At 64.7% G+C, this 15249-nt stretch overlaps 2 protein-coding genes across 2 annotated transcripts; one reads left to right on the forward strand and one right to left on the reverse strand.

The window, feature by feature from the left end:
• Nucleotides 1-630: 630 nt before the first annotated feature.
• Nucleotides 631-3260, reverse strand: Ccr10 (C-C motif chemokine receptor 10; the record flags this gene model as incomplete). Its single annotated transcript, XM_087202330.1, has 2 exons — nt 631-2195; nt 3171-3260. Coding segments are annotated over 2 exons (1155 nt in total), but the record flags the coding sequence as incomplete, so codon positions are not given.
• A 140-nt stretch (nt 3261-3400) lies between these two features.
• Nucleotides 3401-15219, forward strand: Cntnap1 (contactin associated protein 1). The gene is made up of 24 exons (XM_021239919.2): nt 3401-3622; nt 4317-4418; nt 4497-4690; nt 4947-5094; nt 5175-5378; nt 5483-5667; nt 5994-6137; nt 6697-6958; nt 7060-7209; nt 7446-7617; nt 8167-8273; nt 8370-8489; nt 8726-8929; nt 9015-9171; nt 9267-9394; nt 9511-9696; nt 9819-10040; nt 10129-10368; nt 11403-11756; nt 11833-11960; nt 12817-12910; nt 13039-13284; nt 13383-13430; nt 14152-15219. The coding sequence occupies exons 1-24, from the start codon at nt 3556-3558 to the stop codon at nt 14424-14426; spliced, it is 4137 nt and encodes a 1378-aa protein (XP_021095578.2). The 5' UTR covers nt 3401-3555; the 3' UTR covers nt 14427-15219.
• The last annotated feature ends 30 nt before the right edge of the window (nt 15220-15249 follow it).

Here is a 15249-nt window from a genome sequence, read left to right on the forward strand (position 1 = left end):
CGCCAGCCGCGGCCCGCCCCTCGATCGCGGACCCGTAGGCCGAGGCCTCGGGTCTCCGCTGCCAGAGGCTCGCGGCCGGCCGGGGAGAGGCGCGCGGGGTGGGGGGCACCTGTCCCCAGACCCCCTGGCCACGTCACACCCTTCTTGCCTCTGGATTCGGGCGGGCCGTGGGTCCAGCCTGGCTGGCCGCGTGTTACACGGCCTGTCACACGTGAGCACTGCCTGTTGTGATTGTGCAAAACAAAGACTCGGAATCAAAGCCGCCGGCGCTAGTGGCCTTCCTGGCGGTGTCTGCGCCCCAGAGCGCCCCTGGCTGAGATTTCCTGGGGCTGGAGATCCAGAAACCCGAGCCCTCTTCCCCATCTCGCTCCCAGGCCCCGGCCTGCAGGGAAGCTCTTCCCCATGTCTAAGCCTCTCCTCCGCCCCAGGGAGGATGGAGACGCCAGCCTCCCCCCCCCCAGCCTCCTCCGCGCCCCCCCCCCCCCAGCAAGCCCAGGACAGACCCTCTTTGGACATTTGCAAACTGCAATTCCCGCTCTGCTTTCCTTCCAGTTGCAAGACTCCAGCTCAACTTTTTAAATGACTCGTTTTGTTCCATCGCAGAACTTGAGCAGGGCTCCTCCAGCAGTGATCGAATCCTCTGCCCCCATAGGAAATCTCCCGCCCCTCACCGTCCCGCCTGCAAAGTTCCCGGGGCGGCGCGCGTGCCAGCGGGCCAGGCCTCCAGGACAGCCAGCTTGTTAGAGAGCTCTTCTGACTCTGCTGCTTCGGGTGGAGCCCCCGCCCCTCCCGGCCTGGCAGCTTTCCCGCCTCAGCCTCACCTCTGCGGGTGCGCCTGCTGTCAGAGTTCAGGGGGTGTCTGCCAGGGCTTTAGCAAACTCAGCAGCTCCGTCCACCCACCCCAGGGCCGTGGGGGTGCAGCCCCAATGTCTGCTCCACTGCAAATCACTTGCAAGCTGGTGGTGCAAAAATAGTAACAGCTGCTGGTTGCATCTCATTTCCATCTTATCGCTTTAATGTGGCAGACCCAGGGCCACCCCTTGGTCCCTACCTCTGTCCCCGTGTTCCTCCCTCTACTTCCCTTCCCACCCACTCCCGTGGCCCTCGCTCACCCACACCCCCCTGCAGCCCTAGCTGTCCCAGGACACACTATGGGTGTCAGTGGCCGCTGAGCAGGTGGACAGGCGCGGCCGACGGGGACAGCGCCCGCGGGGGTGGGCCCTGGTACCGCAGCCCGCGCTCCGCAGCAGCGCCCGCAGGTCCTGGCGGAAGCGCAGACCCAGGAAGGCGTAGAGCACGGGGTTAAGGCCGCAGCGCGCCAGGGCCAGGCCGCCGGTCACCAGCATCGCCAGGTCCTTGCTCTTGCTGGCCGGGCAGCTGCGTTCTCGGGCGGCCAGGAGGTCGGCAGTGTCCAGCAGCAGAGCGAGGCTGTAGGGCAGCTGCAGCACCACGAAGGCCGCTACGAGGGCCACCACGACTCGCAGCGCACGCCGGCGCTCGGGCCCCCTGGCGGCCAGCAGCGTACGGCCCAGGAGCGCATAGCAGGCGGCCATGACGCCCAGGGGCAGCGCGAAGCCCAGGGCCACCTGCGCCACGGCGCTCGTTCCCTTCACCGTCCGCGCCAGGCCCTCGGGGAGGACAAGGCGACAGCGCCGCCGGCCCTCGCGCAGCCCGTCCTGACTGAAGAGGAGCGCGGGCAGCGCCAGGAGCAGCGCCAGCAGCCACACGGCGGCTGAGGCCCAGTGCGCGCGGCGGGACACGGAGCGCCGAGGGCCCGCGGGGAGCGCACGCGCGATGGCCACGTAGCGGTCGGCGCTGATGCAGGCCAGGAACAGGAAGCCAGCGTGGGAGGAGGCCGCGTGGAGGCCCGAGATGGCACGGCAGGTGGCACTGCCCAGGCTCCAGCCCTGCAGCACCCCCGCTGCGGCGAAGGGCAGGGTCAGGGCCAGCAGGAGGTCGGCCAGGGCCAACTGCAGCAGGTGGGCCGCGGTGGGAGAGCGCACCGTGTGCCGGGCTGCCAGATGCGTGGCCAGGACCAAGCTGTTGCCTGCCAGGCCCAGGAAGGCCACCATCAGCAACACGCTGGGCTGGAAGGCGCGGCTGAAGGCCTGGACGTCGGCTTTGGAGCAGATCTCAGGCAGTGGCTCGGCCGAGTACGTGTCCTCCTCGTCCCCGGAGTAGGAGCCCCAGGGCACCTGGAGAAGGGACAGAGCAAAGTGGACACGGTTGAGATGCTCTTGCGCCTGCCCCAGCCATGCCTCCCTACCATGGGGAACCCTACAACCCAGGCCAACAGCACACAGGGAGAGACCCTCCCGACTCCTAGCACACCTCCCTTGCCCCCTGCTGCCTCCACTGCCAGCTTCCTGGGTGACCTTGAGCAAGCCACTGCTCTTTCTGGACTTCCGGAACCTCATAAGGACCTCGAAGTCCTGTCCGGGCCTGGTGGCAAGGCTTGCAGCGAGAAATGTTTGAAACATGGGTGCCAGTGATTTGAACCACCTAGCTGCCAATAAACCAAGAATTTTAGTAGTAATAAATTTTAGCTCCTTCTTCACCTTGCAGCGCCCTCTCTTGGGCAGACGGCCAGGTGCAGGCTTGGCTGGACCCAGGACCCTGGCTCCAACCTGCCTGAGGGGTGGGTTTGTCTCCCTTCCCTGCCCAGCTCCACCCCTCCCCACCTCTCCCGCCAGCACAGGCCCAAGCAGCCTCTCATGCCAAGGGGCTCCAGGGCTGCGGCTCAGCTCAGGGGGAGCCCGCACAGGTCAGGGGCTGGCAGAGGCCTGCTGCCTGGGTCCCCACCCTGCCCTCCCCCACTCCCACCTGCTCCGCGGGCTCTGTCCCCATCTCTGGCTACCAAGGTTTCGGAGGTAGAGCCCCACGGGTAGAGGTTAAATACCCAGTGGGACAGGAAGGAAGGGGCGGGGAGAGGGGCAGCCGAGTGGAGGGACTGGGGTCGGGACAGCCTGTGCACCCCATCGCCTCTGGAAGGATTTCCCTTCATCCTCCATCCGGAAAAGAGGGGTTTGGGAACATCACTGTCTGCTAACTGCTTGAGAAGTCAACCTTTCTGAGCCTCAGGATTTTTTCCTCTGCAAAGAGAAGTCAGGTGAAAATGCCGACTGCACAGTGTCAGGAGGGAGCCCGGCGTGGGAGCGGGGCCCAGGCACCTCGGGAAGTGTGGGGTTGCGACTTGCCCGGCCTGTGGTCTGTCTGTAGGTCTGCCTCTCCCTCGCGCCTTCGCTTGGAGTGTTTTCAGGTTATTGCCTCCCTTTGCCATCCCCGTCAGCCCCGCGGCCTCGGCGCTGGGGTTTCCCGGCGGGTGGGGTGCTCTCCTCCCGCCCTGTCGCGTGGGGCTGAGGCGCGCGCTTGCGCGTGCGGGGAGCGAAGGCTGGGGAAGGGGGAGGCGCGAGAGGAGAGGGAGAAGAGCGGAGCCCCGGGAGGAGAGGGCGGGAGAGCGGGAGCGCTGGGGCAGGAGAGGACGGAGAGGGGACAGCGCCCCAGTGCTAACCCAGGAGCAGAGCCGGGCGCTGGAGCCCGAGCCCGCCCGACGAGATGCGGCTGCGGCTGCTATGCGTCCTGCTCGCCGCCGCGGCCTCGGGAGCTCGGGGCTGGGGCTACTGTGAGTGCGGGGCTGGCGGGTGGAGCCGAGCGGCTGCAGGGCGGGTCCCGGGCCGCAATGCGCAATGCGGCTGGGTGGTCGCGGTCCTTCCTTCCCCGCCCGCCGCCCCCCGCGCTCCGCAATGCAGCTCCGCGGCCTTTGCGCGCGCCGGCGCCGGGCGGGGGTGTGGGGCTGGGAGTTGGGTTGGTGACCCCGCAGGGGCGCCGCTTCTGGCAGGGGCCAAGGCTGGGCTTGGCCCCGGGCTGGGTTTGTGGCTGGGGCTGGGCTTGGGCGGGGATCCAAGCAGGAGTTGGTGGTCCGGACGGGGCCAACCCCGTGGAGCTAGGGAGTGTTGGGAGGGGGCAGGAGGGGGGCTGGCTTTTGGGGTGGTGCAGGTTTGGGGGTTTGATGAGTGAGACAGATGGGAAGGATGAGGCTGGGTTGGCGTCGTGGGCTGATTCGGGTTCTGGGTGGTGCTGGGGCGACACTGGACCAGGGCAGGTCAGTGGGCCGGGGAGGGTCTGGCCTGAGGGCACCCCAAGAGATGAACCCCACCTTTGCACCTGCAGCTGTTGCTGCAGCCCAGGCTGAGCCGGGGCCTCCAGGTGGGCCGGGTCTGCCGCTGGGGGGCAGCAGAGAGGACGCCAGGCTGCTGGGTGGACCCAGCCCTCAGGGCCCGGGGGGCGCTGGGTGACAGCTTCCCTCCCCACCGCAGACGGCTGCGATGAGGAGCTGGTGGGGCCGCTCTACGCGCGCTCCCTGGGCGCCTCCTCCTACTATGGGCTTTTCACCACAGCACGCTTCGCCCGGCTGCACGGTGAGCTGCCACCCCGGGCAGGTGGGGATTCCCAGGGCGGGGAAGGCATCGGCGGTGAAAGTACTTGCCTCTCTGCAGGCATAAGTGGGTGGTCACCCCACACCCGGGATTCAAACCCCTGGCTGCAGATCGACTTGATGAAGAAGCACAGGATCCGCGCTGTGGCCACACAGGGCTCCTTTAATTCTTGGGACTGGGTCACACGCTACATGCTGCTGTACGGCGACCGCGTGGACAGCTGGACACCATTCTACCAGCAAGGGCACAACGCGGTACTCTGGGGAGGCCTCTGCTCTGTGCCCTGGGCTGGGCACGGTGGGAGGGACAGGGTTGAGGGGACAGGGAAGGTGAATTCCAGAGGAGGACAGTCAGCCCCTGGGTGTGCAGGACACTCTCAGAACACAGGGTTTCCACGCGTGAGGCGAACGTGGGAGGGCTTCCTGGAGGAGGTGATGTTGCATTGCACTTGGAGGAGTAAGAGGTGGAGACAGAGGATGGGACGTGGCCCGCACTATCCCTCCCCCGCAGACCTTCTTTGGCAACGTGAACGAGTCTGCGGTCGTGCGCCACGACCTGCACTACCACTTCACAGCACGCTACGTGCGCATTGTGCCCCTGGCTTGGAACCCTCGAGGCAAGATCGGCCTGCGGCTCGGCCTCTATGGCTGCCCCTACAGTAAGACTTGGCTAGGGACCCCGAGACCCCAGGGTGGGCTCCCAGCATGGCCTGCCCACCTCGGGTCCTCTGCCCTGCAGAGTCCGACATCCTCTACTTCGACGGCGATGACGCCATCTCCTACCGCTTCCCACGGGGCGTCAGCCGCAGCCTGTGGGACGTGATCGCGTTCAGCTTCAAGACGGAGGAGAAGGACGGGCTCCTGCTGCACTCCGAGGGCGCCCAGGGCGACTACGTGACGCTGGAGCTGCAGGGGGCACACCTGCTGCTGCACATGAGCCTGGGTGAGGCCTCCGCCCCTCACCGTGGCACCCAGCTGGTGAAGCAGCGAGGGCACGGTGGGGCTCCCTGGCCCTCCCGGGCCATCTCACGCGGTCCCCACCCCCAGGCAGCAGCCCCATCCAGCCCAGGCCCGGCCACACCACAGTGAGTGCGGGTGGCGTCCTCAACGACCAGCACTGGCACTACGTGCGCCTGGACCGCTATGGGCGTGAGGCCAACCTCACCCTGGATGGCTATGTGCAGCGCTTCGTGCTCAACGGCGACTTTGAGCGGCTGAACCTGGACTCGGAGGTGAGGTGGCTCCGGCAGCAGGCGATCCTCTCGCCCCAGAGTTTCTGGGCGCTCACCCGCAGGGCCCAGCTTTCTGTCCCTGCCCACGCCTCTGCCCCACCCAGAACCACGGAGGTGGGGTCAAGAAGTCCAGATTGGGGAAAATTGTCCTCTTGGGGCCTCCCCAAGCCCCACGGAGCTGAGAAAGGCTCCAGCCCCCTATGCTGACAAGGATGTTGACTGACCCAGGCACAGGCAGCCTGGTGGACTCCAGGCCAAACCCAGCCCCGCCCCCGCCCTGGGGAAATGTGGGTTTCAAGTCTTCCCTGCTCGCCCCCACCCCGCAGATGTTCATCGGGGGGCTGGTGGGCGCTACGCAGAAGAACCTCGCCTACCGGCACAACTTCCGCGGCTGTATTGAGAACGTGATCTTCAACCGGGTCAACATTGCTGACCTGGCCGTGCGGCGCCACTCGAGGATCACCTTCGAGGCCAGTGGGCGGAGTCCAGGGGCCCGGAAGGCCAAGCGCTGATGGGCGGGAGGGGACCGCGGATGGGGGGAAGGCCGCGCACCCCAGAGGAGCTGTATTCAGTCCTGTCGCCTCTTTGGCTGGTAGATGGGGGTGGGGTGGGTGGACACTGAGTGCACTAGGGTGCGTGGAGTCGCTCAGCGGCGGAGCAGGGACTCGAACCTGGGGCCTTTGCTGTCCTGGCTGGCTGGGCTTGGACACCAAGCACATGCGCGGGGCCCAGCAGAAGCTGCACTTGGTGGAGCAGGGACAGTGTGGACTAGTGGTGGAGAGGGAGCAAGCGGGGTTCCTGGGCCGGCCTGCTCGGGACCCCCAATTTGGGTGCGGGTTGAGACAGGCACATTAGGTCGTCCAGGCTGGCCCCGTACTCCATCCTCCTGCCTCAGCCTCCAGAGCGCTGACATGACAGTCATGGGCCACCACGCAGCTGGGCCCCCCTACTGCGGGGCACCTGCAGCGAAGAGTCAGGGCTGGCGGATCCCTGTGCTTGCCGGGCTGAGGGTCCCCACTTCCGCCACAGGGCAAGGTGGCCTTCCGATGCCTGGACCCGGTCCCACACCCCATCAACTTTGGGGGACCACACAACTACGTGCAGATCCCCGGCTTCCCGCGCCGTGGACGCCTGGCCGTGTCCTTCCGCTTCCGCACCTGGGACCTCACGGGGCTGCTGCTGTTCTCCAGCCTGGGCGACGGGCTGGGCCACGTGGAGCTGATGCTGAGCGATGGCCAGGTCAATGTGTCCATCGCGCAGGCCGCCCGCAAGCGCCTGCAGTTCGCGGCTGGTGAGGTGGAGGCGGGCGTGGGCCTGGCCCGGGGCCTGTGCTCCTGGTTCTGAGCTGACCCTGGCTCTGCTGTCGCCCACCCCACCCCCTCCTCTGCCCAGGGTACCGCCTGAACGACGGCTTTTGGCATGAGGTCAATTTTGTGGCCCAGGAGAACCAGGCGGTCATCAGTATCGACGATGTGGAGGGCGCAGAAGTCCGGGTCTCCTACCCTCTGCTCATTCGCACGGGGACCTCGTACTTTTTTGGGGGTAGGTGGGCGCCAGGTTCATTCCTGGGTGGAAAGGCCATGTGAGGCCACCGAGTGGTGCCCGGGGGGGGGCTCTGTGAGGACCCACCCCACTCACACTGAGGCCTTGGGGTAGAGAGGCCCCGGTCCCTGGCTGCGCCTCTGTTCCTGCTCCCTTCTCTCTTCCCGTCTGACTCCCGGGGGAGGAGGGTCCCAGGGTCCCTGGGGAGGGCCTCACTGGGTGCTCGGTCCCTGCAGGTTGTCCCAAGCCAGCCAGCCGATGGGGCTGCCACTCCAACCAGACAGCCTTCCATGGCTGCATGGAGCTGCTCAAGGTGGACGGCCAGCTGGTCAACCTCACGCTGGTGGAGTTCAGGCGGCTGGGACACTATGCTGAGGTCCTGTTTGACACATGTGGCATCACCGACAGGTACCGGGCACATGCTTCCCAGCCAGCAGTGCCCCCTAAACCCCTCGGCCAGGGTCTCCCGCCTCTGGCCACCCTGGAAAGAGTCCTCCTTGACCGCACACACCTCCTGAGCCTTCCCATAAGCGACACACACTTTGGATGGAAATGATGCACGTTTTTGCTCCTGCAGGGGTTTTCTCACCAAGTGGCGGGGGTGGAATAAGGAATTTTCTGCCCTCTGTGGGAACAGGGACCAGAGGACCTGGGCCCTGAGTGTCCAGTGCCCCTGCATCTGTGTTCCTCCCTGGCTCCCAAGGCTGGGTGCCTGTCACCAGGTCCTGGTGCTCCAGGGACGTGGAGGAAGGCCCCATGGGATCAGAGCCCTCTCACAACCCCAGCAAGACGCCTTCTCACCCCGTGTGGTGTGGTGGTCCACACCTGTCATCCCAGCACTTGGGAGCCTAAGCAGGAGGATCGCCGGGAGTTTCAGGCCAGCCTGGGCTACATAATGAGACTTTGCCCCTGCTTCCCTCCAAAATAAGAGCCCTTCCTGGTGCCGACCCTTCCCAGGTGCAGCCCCAACATGTGTGAGCATGATGGCCGCTGCTACCAGTCTTGGGACGACTTTATCTGCTACTGTGAGCTGACCGGCTACAAGGGCGAGACCTGCCACCAGCGTAAGCCCGGGGCGGGCGGGGGCGGGTGGGGGCAGGGCAGCTGGAGATGGGGGCCGGGAACCTGCAGCCCTCACCGCCACCCTCCCACCCTCGCAGCGCTGTATAAGGAATCCTGTGAGGCTTACCGGCTCAGCGGGAAAATCTCCGGCAACTTCACCATCGACCCTGACGGCAGTGGCCCCCTGAAGCCATTCGTGGTGTACTGTGACATCCGGGGTGAGCGGCAGTGGGCTCGGGAAACAGAGACGGGGGTGTGCATTGACTATGTGGGGTCACGGGCGGCGGACACTGGCCTTCAGGTCAGTACAGCTTGGATCCCTGCCTGTTGTCCCTAAGGGGGACTGTGCTGGGGAGTCCCCACCAGCCACCTCTGCCGTCCCCGAGTGGCGGGAGCAGTGGGCAGGGAGGCGGAACAGACGCCCTGGCTCGGCCTGGGCCCTGTCCCCCACCAGAGAACCGAGCGTGGACGGTGGTGCGGCACGACAGGCTGTGGACAACACGCGTGTCAGGCTCCAGCATGGAGCGGCCCTTCTTGGCGGCCGTGCAGTACTGGAACGCATCGTGGGAGGAGGTCGGAGCGCTGGCCAACGCCTCGCAGCACTGCGAGCAGTGGATCGAGTTCTCCTGCTACAACTCCCGGCTGCTCAACACGGCAGGTCAGCAGGGCGGGGCTCGGGGCTGCAGGGTGAGGGCAGGCTGGGCAGAGGGCAGCCCTGGCAGCGACCCGGGACCCGTCCCCAGGCGGCTACCCCTACAGCTTCTGGATCGGCCGCCACGAGGAGCAGCACTTCTACTGGGGCGGCTCCCAGCCTGGCATCCGGCGCTGCGCCTGCGGCCTGGACCACAGCTGCGTGGACCCTGCCCTGCACTGCAACTGCGACGCTGACCAGCCACAGTGGTGAGGCCTCCAGGGCCGAGGAGGGGACAGAGGGACACGGGGAGGGTTGGCGGGGGGCGTGGAGGGTTTGGCTGAGCCCCCAACCCACCCTGCAGGAGAACCGACAAGGGGCTGCTGACCTTTGTGGACCACCTGCCTGTCACCCAGGTGGTGGTGGGCGACACCAACCGCTCCAACTCCGAGGCCCAGTTCTTCCTGAGGCCTTTGCGCTGCTACGGGGACCGTGAGTGCCACACCCTTCTCTGTGCCACACTGCCAGGCGCCCTGCTGTGCCCAGTCGTCGGGGTCCCCACCCCTCCACCTGGCCTCCCCAGCGGCCTCCATCCCCTGGTGTTGCAGGAAACTCCTGGAATACCATTTCCTTCCACACCGGGGCCGCGCTGCGTTTCCCCGCAATCCGTGCCAACCACAGCCTGGACGTGTCCTTCTACTTCCGGACCTCGGCGCCTTCGGGCGTCTTCCTGGAGAACCAAGCAGGCCTCTACGGCGGGTGGCGCCGGCCGTACCTGCGTGTGGAGCTCAACAGTGAGCTCAGGCTTGGGGATGGAGGGCTGGCTGTGTGGCCCCGGGGTCGTGCTGGGCCGGGAACCCACGAGGGCTAGTGGAGTCCCAGCCCCTGCCCCTCCATGCCTGGTCACCCCGCCCAGCGTCCCGGGACGTGGTCTTCGCCTTCGACGTGGGGAACGGGGACGAGAACCTGACGGTCCACTCCGATGACTTCGAGTTCAGCGACGATGAGTGGCACCTGGTGAGGGCCGAGATCAACGTGAAGCAGGCACGACTGCGCGTGGACCACCGGCCGTGGGTGGTGCGCCCCATGCCCCTGCAGACCTACCTCTGGCTGGAGTACGACCAGCCGCTCCACGTGGGTGAGCGCCCCGGACAGTCCTGGTGGCCAGCGCGGAACCCAGGGCGCTGCCTGGCCTCACCCTCGCCCTCCACATGTTTCCTGGCCAGGATCGGCGGAGCTCAAGCGGCGCCCCTTTGTGGGCTGCCTGAGGGCCATGCGTCTGAACGGGGTGACGCTGAACCTGGAGGGCCGGGCCAACGCCTCCGAGGGGACGTCCCCCAACTGCACGGGCCGCTGTGCCCACCCGCGCTTCCCCTGCTCCCACGGTGGCCACTGCGTGGAGCACTACAGCTACTACACCTGCGATTGCGACCTCACAGCTTTCGACGGGCCCTACTGCAACCAGGGTCAGTGCTGCTGGGACGCGGAGGGAGCCTCGAGGCACAGTGGGCTGGGGCAGCGGAGGAGTAGAGAGGAAAGAGGACCCAGGGCTGGTGCACGCGCGTAGCCCCTGTGCCCTGGGAGGCCGAGGCAGGAGGGTTGGGAGTTCAAGCCCAGCTCAGGCAACTTAGTGACTCAGCGAGAAGCTGACTCAAAATAGAAAACAAGAAGGGCGGAAACGTAGCTCCGCACGAAGGCCCTGGGTTCAATCCCCAGTACTGCAGAACAGCTCAAAAGTGTGAATCGAGTGACGCTCCGTCCCCACGGGCACTGAGGGGCGCGGGCCGTACGTCCCTCGTGTGTGCAGCGACTCCCGGCCTCGTGATGCCCTTCTGCACCATTTCCTGGGCGACAGTGCCCGTGTGCCTGAGACACTTGTCAGCCAGCTCAGGGCTCGGCCTGGGCAGTGAACACAGCCGATGCCCCAGACCATGCCGCCCTTTGTGACCTGGGGACGCAGGTGGTGGGGCCTGTGCCAGGGTGACACGGGGACCTGGGCAGCCACAGAGGACCATGGGACTCTCGTCCTGATCTTGGCTCTCACTGTGGACCTGGGACCCGTCACGACCCATCCCAAGCCTCAGTTTCCCCATCTGCCAATTTGGAGGTCAGACGAGAGGAGCTCTTACATTTCACGGCTTTAAGATTCCATGCTGGGGCAGAGGGCCTCGCGGGGACCTGAAGGGTGGTGATGGTGGCAGGGACCGGGTGACCCTCCAGCGTGTGTGGGAATGGCATCTAAACCTGTGATTTCAGCCAGGAGTGGTGGCCCACATCGGTGATCCCAGGGCTGAGGGAAGCTGAGGCAGGAGGATTCCAAGTTCTAGTCCTGTCTCAAAAATTTAGCAAGAGCCTGTCTCAAATACTAAAGACAGGCTGGGGATGTAGCTCAGTGGTGGAGAACCCCTGGGTTCCATCCTTGGTGCTGCAAACAAAACAAACCAAAGCCCACTGGCATGGGAGTGAGGAGCCGGGGCCCAGACCTCTCCTCTTTCTGCAGACATCGGTGGCTTCTTTGAGCCGGGCACCTGGATGCGCTATAACCTGCAGTCGGCACTGCGCTCGGCTGCCCGCGAGTTCTCCCACATGCTGAGCCGCCCAGTCCCTGGCTATGAGCCTGGCTACGTCCCTGGCTATGACTCCCCCGGCTACGTCCCTGGCTACCACGGCCCCGGCTACCGGCGGCCCGACTACCCGAGGCCTGGGCGGCCCGTGCCCGGGTACCGGGGCCCCGTGTACAATGTCACAGGGGAGGAGGTCTCCTTCAGCTTCAGCACCAGCGTGGCGCCCGCGGTGCTGCTGTACGTCAGCTCCTTCGTGCGCGACTACATGGCGGTGCTCATCAAGGAGGACGGTGGGTGCCCTGCCGCGGCCGGTCCACGGGGCCCGGCGGCTGTGCGGCCGCGAGTCACGCCTCTCTCCCCGCACAGGGACCCTGCAGCTGCGGTACCAGCTGGGCACCAGCCCCTACGTGTACCCGCTGACCACCCGGCCTGTGACGGATGGGCAGCCGCACAGCGTCAACATCACCCGGGTCTACCGCAACCTCTTCATCCAGGTGCGGGGCTGGGGCCGGGCAAGGGTACAGAAGCCCTGCACAGAGGGGCTTCCCGTCTGTGCTCCCCAAGTCAGCAGGCAGGCTCACCAAGTAACTTCCCCAAGGTCAAACCGAGGTAAGCCACAAGGACAGGGCTCAGAACCAGGTTAATGTTTGCCCAGTGCTGGGGACTGAGCCCAGGCCTTCACGCTGAACACCATCACTAGCCCTTTCTTTATTTTTTATTTTGAGGCAGGGTCTCACTGAGTTAATTAAGTTACCCAAGCTGGGCTCGAACTTGCAGTCCTCCTGCCTCAGCCTTCCAGAGTGCTGGGATGGGATGACAGTCATTTTTGATTTTTTGTGTTTGTTTTTGTTTTTCTGTGAATTTTTTTTTTTTTTTTGGTACCGGAGATCGAACTCAGGACCTTGCGCTTGTGAGGCAAGCGCTGGAACCACTGAGCTAAATCCCTGGCCCTTTTTTGTTTTCTATTTTTTTATTTTTTTGGTACCGGGGATCGAACTCAGGTCCTTGCGCTTGTGAGGCAAGCGCTGGAACCACTGAGCTAAATCCCTGGCCCTTTTTTGTTTTCTATTTTTTTATTTTTTTGGTACCGGGGATCGAACTCAGGTCCTTGTGCTTGCACAGCAGGCAGTGAAACCACTGAGCTAAATCCCCGGCCCATGTTTTTGATTTTTTGAGACAGGTCTTGCTTTGAAGCTCAGGCTGGTCCTAAACTTACTATGTAGCCCAGGGTGGCCTCGAACTCTCGGCAATCCTCCTGCCTCAGCCTCCCGAGTGCTGGGATGACAGGCCCAGAGTGAGGACTTGCCTGCCTGACAGGTCTACCTGGTCCCCTCCCATCCCTCCCTGCAGGTGGACTACTTCCCGCTGACGGAGCAGAAGTTCTCGCTGCTGGTGGACAGCCAGCTGGACTCACCCAAGGCCTTGTACCTGGGGCGCGTGATGGGTGAGCTTCACGCGAGGCCCCTGGACCCGGCATGGCGGGAGGGTGGTCAGAGATGAGCAGCAGGCCCTCGGACTCGAGGGCCATCTCCCGGGGTCCAAGCTGCTCTTTCCGGGCCTGCTATCCCTCAGAGACGGGTGTCATCGACCCCGAGATCCAGCGCTACAACACCCCGGGCTTCTCGGGCTGCCTTTCCGGCGTCCGCTTCAACAACGTGGCCCCCCTCAAGACCCACTTTCGCAGCCCTCGGCCCATGACCGCTGAGCTGGCCGAGGCCCTCCGCGTGCAGGGCGAGCTGGCTGAGTCCAACTGCGGTGCCATGCCCCGCCTGGTCTCCGAGGTGCCCCCTGAGCTTGACCCCTGGTACCTGCCCCCAGGTATGGCCCTGGCCTAGCCCGATGGGGAGGAAGGGTGGCGGGAGGGAAGGGCTGGTGCTCTTTCTGGGAGGCATCTGTAACTGTGCTGTCCCCTGCAGACTTCCTGTACTACCATGACGACGGCTGGGTTGCCATCCTCTTAGGCTGTGAGTGGCAGACCCCTAACCTGACCCCGGGCCCCGTCCCCGACCCGGGCCACTGAGGGATGGTGCGGGCGCCCCGTGCCACTGCTACTGGAGGCTGGAGACTTTCCCCTTGAGGGAGGCACGTGTGGCACCAGGGTTGCACCCAGGGTCTGTGCATGATGGGCAAGTACTCCGCCACATCCTCAGCTTTTCACTCGGAGACAGGATCTTGCTAAATTATTCAGCCTGGGCTTGAAATCCTCTTGCCTCGGCTGAGTAGCTGGGATTACAAGTGCGTGGCACTGTACCTGGCTAGATGCTATACATTTTCTTTGTTTTTTGGTACCAAGGATCGAACTCGGGTCCTTGGGCTTGCTGGGCAGGAGGCGGAACCACTGAGCTAAATCCCCGGCCCTTATTTTGTTTTTGAGACAGGGCTTCACTACATCACCCAGGCTGGCCACACACTTGTAACTGTAACGTTAAACTATAGCTGTAGCTAAACAATGAAGAGATGTGGGCACAGTAACATCCAGGGAGGAGACACTGGGCTAACTACCAGGAATGTGGAAAGAGAGCAGGAGAACTAGAAGCTGGCCAGGGGATAAAGCAGGAATTCAGCTGATGTGGGGACCTGACTGGCAGTTGTGTGTGCACATGCTTCTGGCTGAGTGCTGTGTGCACATGTGGGTGTCTGTGGGGAAACCTCCAGCTTGCTCTGAGGCGCCCCTCTCCTCCGCAGTTCTGGTGGCCTTCCTGCTGCTGGGGCTGGTGGGGATGCTGGTGCTCTTCTATCTGCAGAACCATCGCTACAAGGGCTCCTACCACACCAATGAGCCCAAGGCCGCCCATGATGACCAAGCGGCCAGCAAAGCGCCCCTGCCTGCATCGGGCCCAGCCCCAGCCCCGGCCCCGGCCCCGGCCCCGGCCCCCGCCCCAGCCCCGGCCCCGGCCCCAGGCCCCGGCCCCCGGGACCAAAACCTGCCCCAGATCCTGGAGGAGTCCAGGTCGGAATGACTGGGGACTTCAGGGACCAAGCCTAGCTTCTCCAGACCCCTGTTCCTGACTCTCCCCACCCTCGGGGCACTGGCCGCTCTGGGCTGGCCCTGCCCACCCAGCAGGTCTCCTCCTGCAGGCCTGGTGGGCAGAGCTACAGACGGGACCAACGGGGATGGCTGAGCCTCACTGCCGAGACCAGGGCCCTGCCGCTCCATTCCAGCCCCACGGAGAAGCCCCAGGGTGGCGCTGGGCTTCCTGCCAGCTGTCTGCACCCGATCCTGTGCCAGGTTCACCATCAGCAGAGCCTCCACGTGGGGCTGCAGCCCAGGGCGGAGCTGCCGCCTCGGATGCCCCCCACCCCGAAGCCTCTTGCACCTGCATCCTCTGCAGGGCCCAGGGCTTCGCCACCCTCCCCACCCTTTTCGTTTTTTACAGCGAGACCACAAGGCCTCTGCCTAGCACCTTAGAACCTCTGCTGCTTCACGCTTGAGCCAAAGCCATAAGAAACCCTGCAACACCCTAGAGAAACGCAGACCCCGCCTGGTGATGCACGGCCCCCGGCCCCCAGCGCATGAGGCGTCCTCCCAGCCCACCCGGGGCCATGTTCTTTATATTTATTTTTTGTTGCAAAGTCTGTCTAGAGAAAGCCTATATATCACTAATTTTTAAATTATGTTTATATATAAAAGAGCAGCTCAGCAGGCTGCCCGTGCTGTGCCCAGGCGAGTTTGCTGAGAGCTCCACTGGCTAGCCGGCTCAGTCCTGCCAGCCACTCGCCGCCCCCCGTCTCCAATAAAGCAAGTGGCAGAGCTGTCTGTGTGTGGTGGCTGGCGCCGAGGTC

The sequence above is a fragment of the Heterocephalus glaber genome, unplaced genomic scaffold, assembly GCF_053883595.1.
Source record: "Heterocephalus glaber isolate CG9 unplaced genomic scaffold, H.glaber_assembly_v1.0 deba00001773, whole genome shotgun sequence".
In the NCBI taxonomy this organism is placed as follows: domain Eukaryota; kingdom Metazoa; phylum Chordata; class Mammalia; order Rodentia; family Bathyergidae; genus Heterocephalus; species Heterocephalus glaber.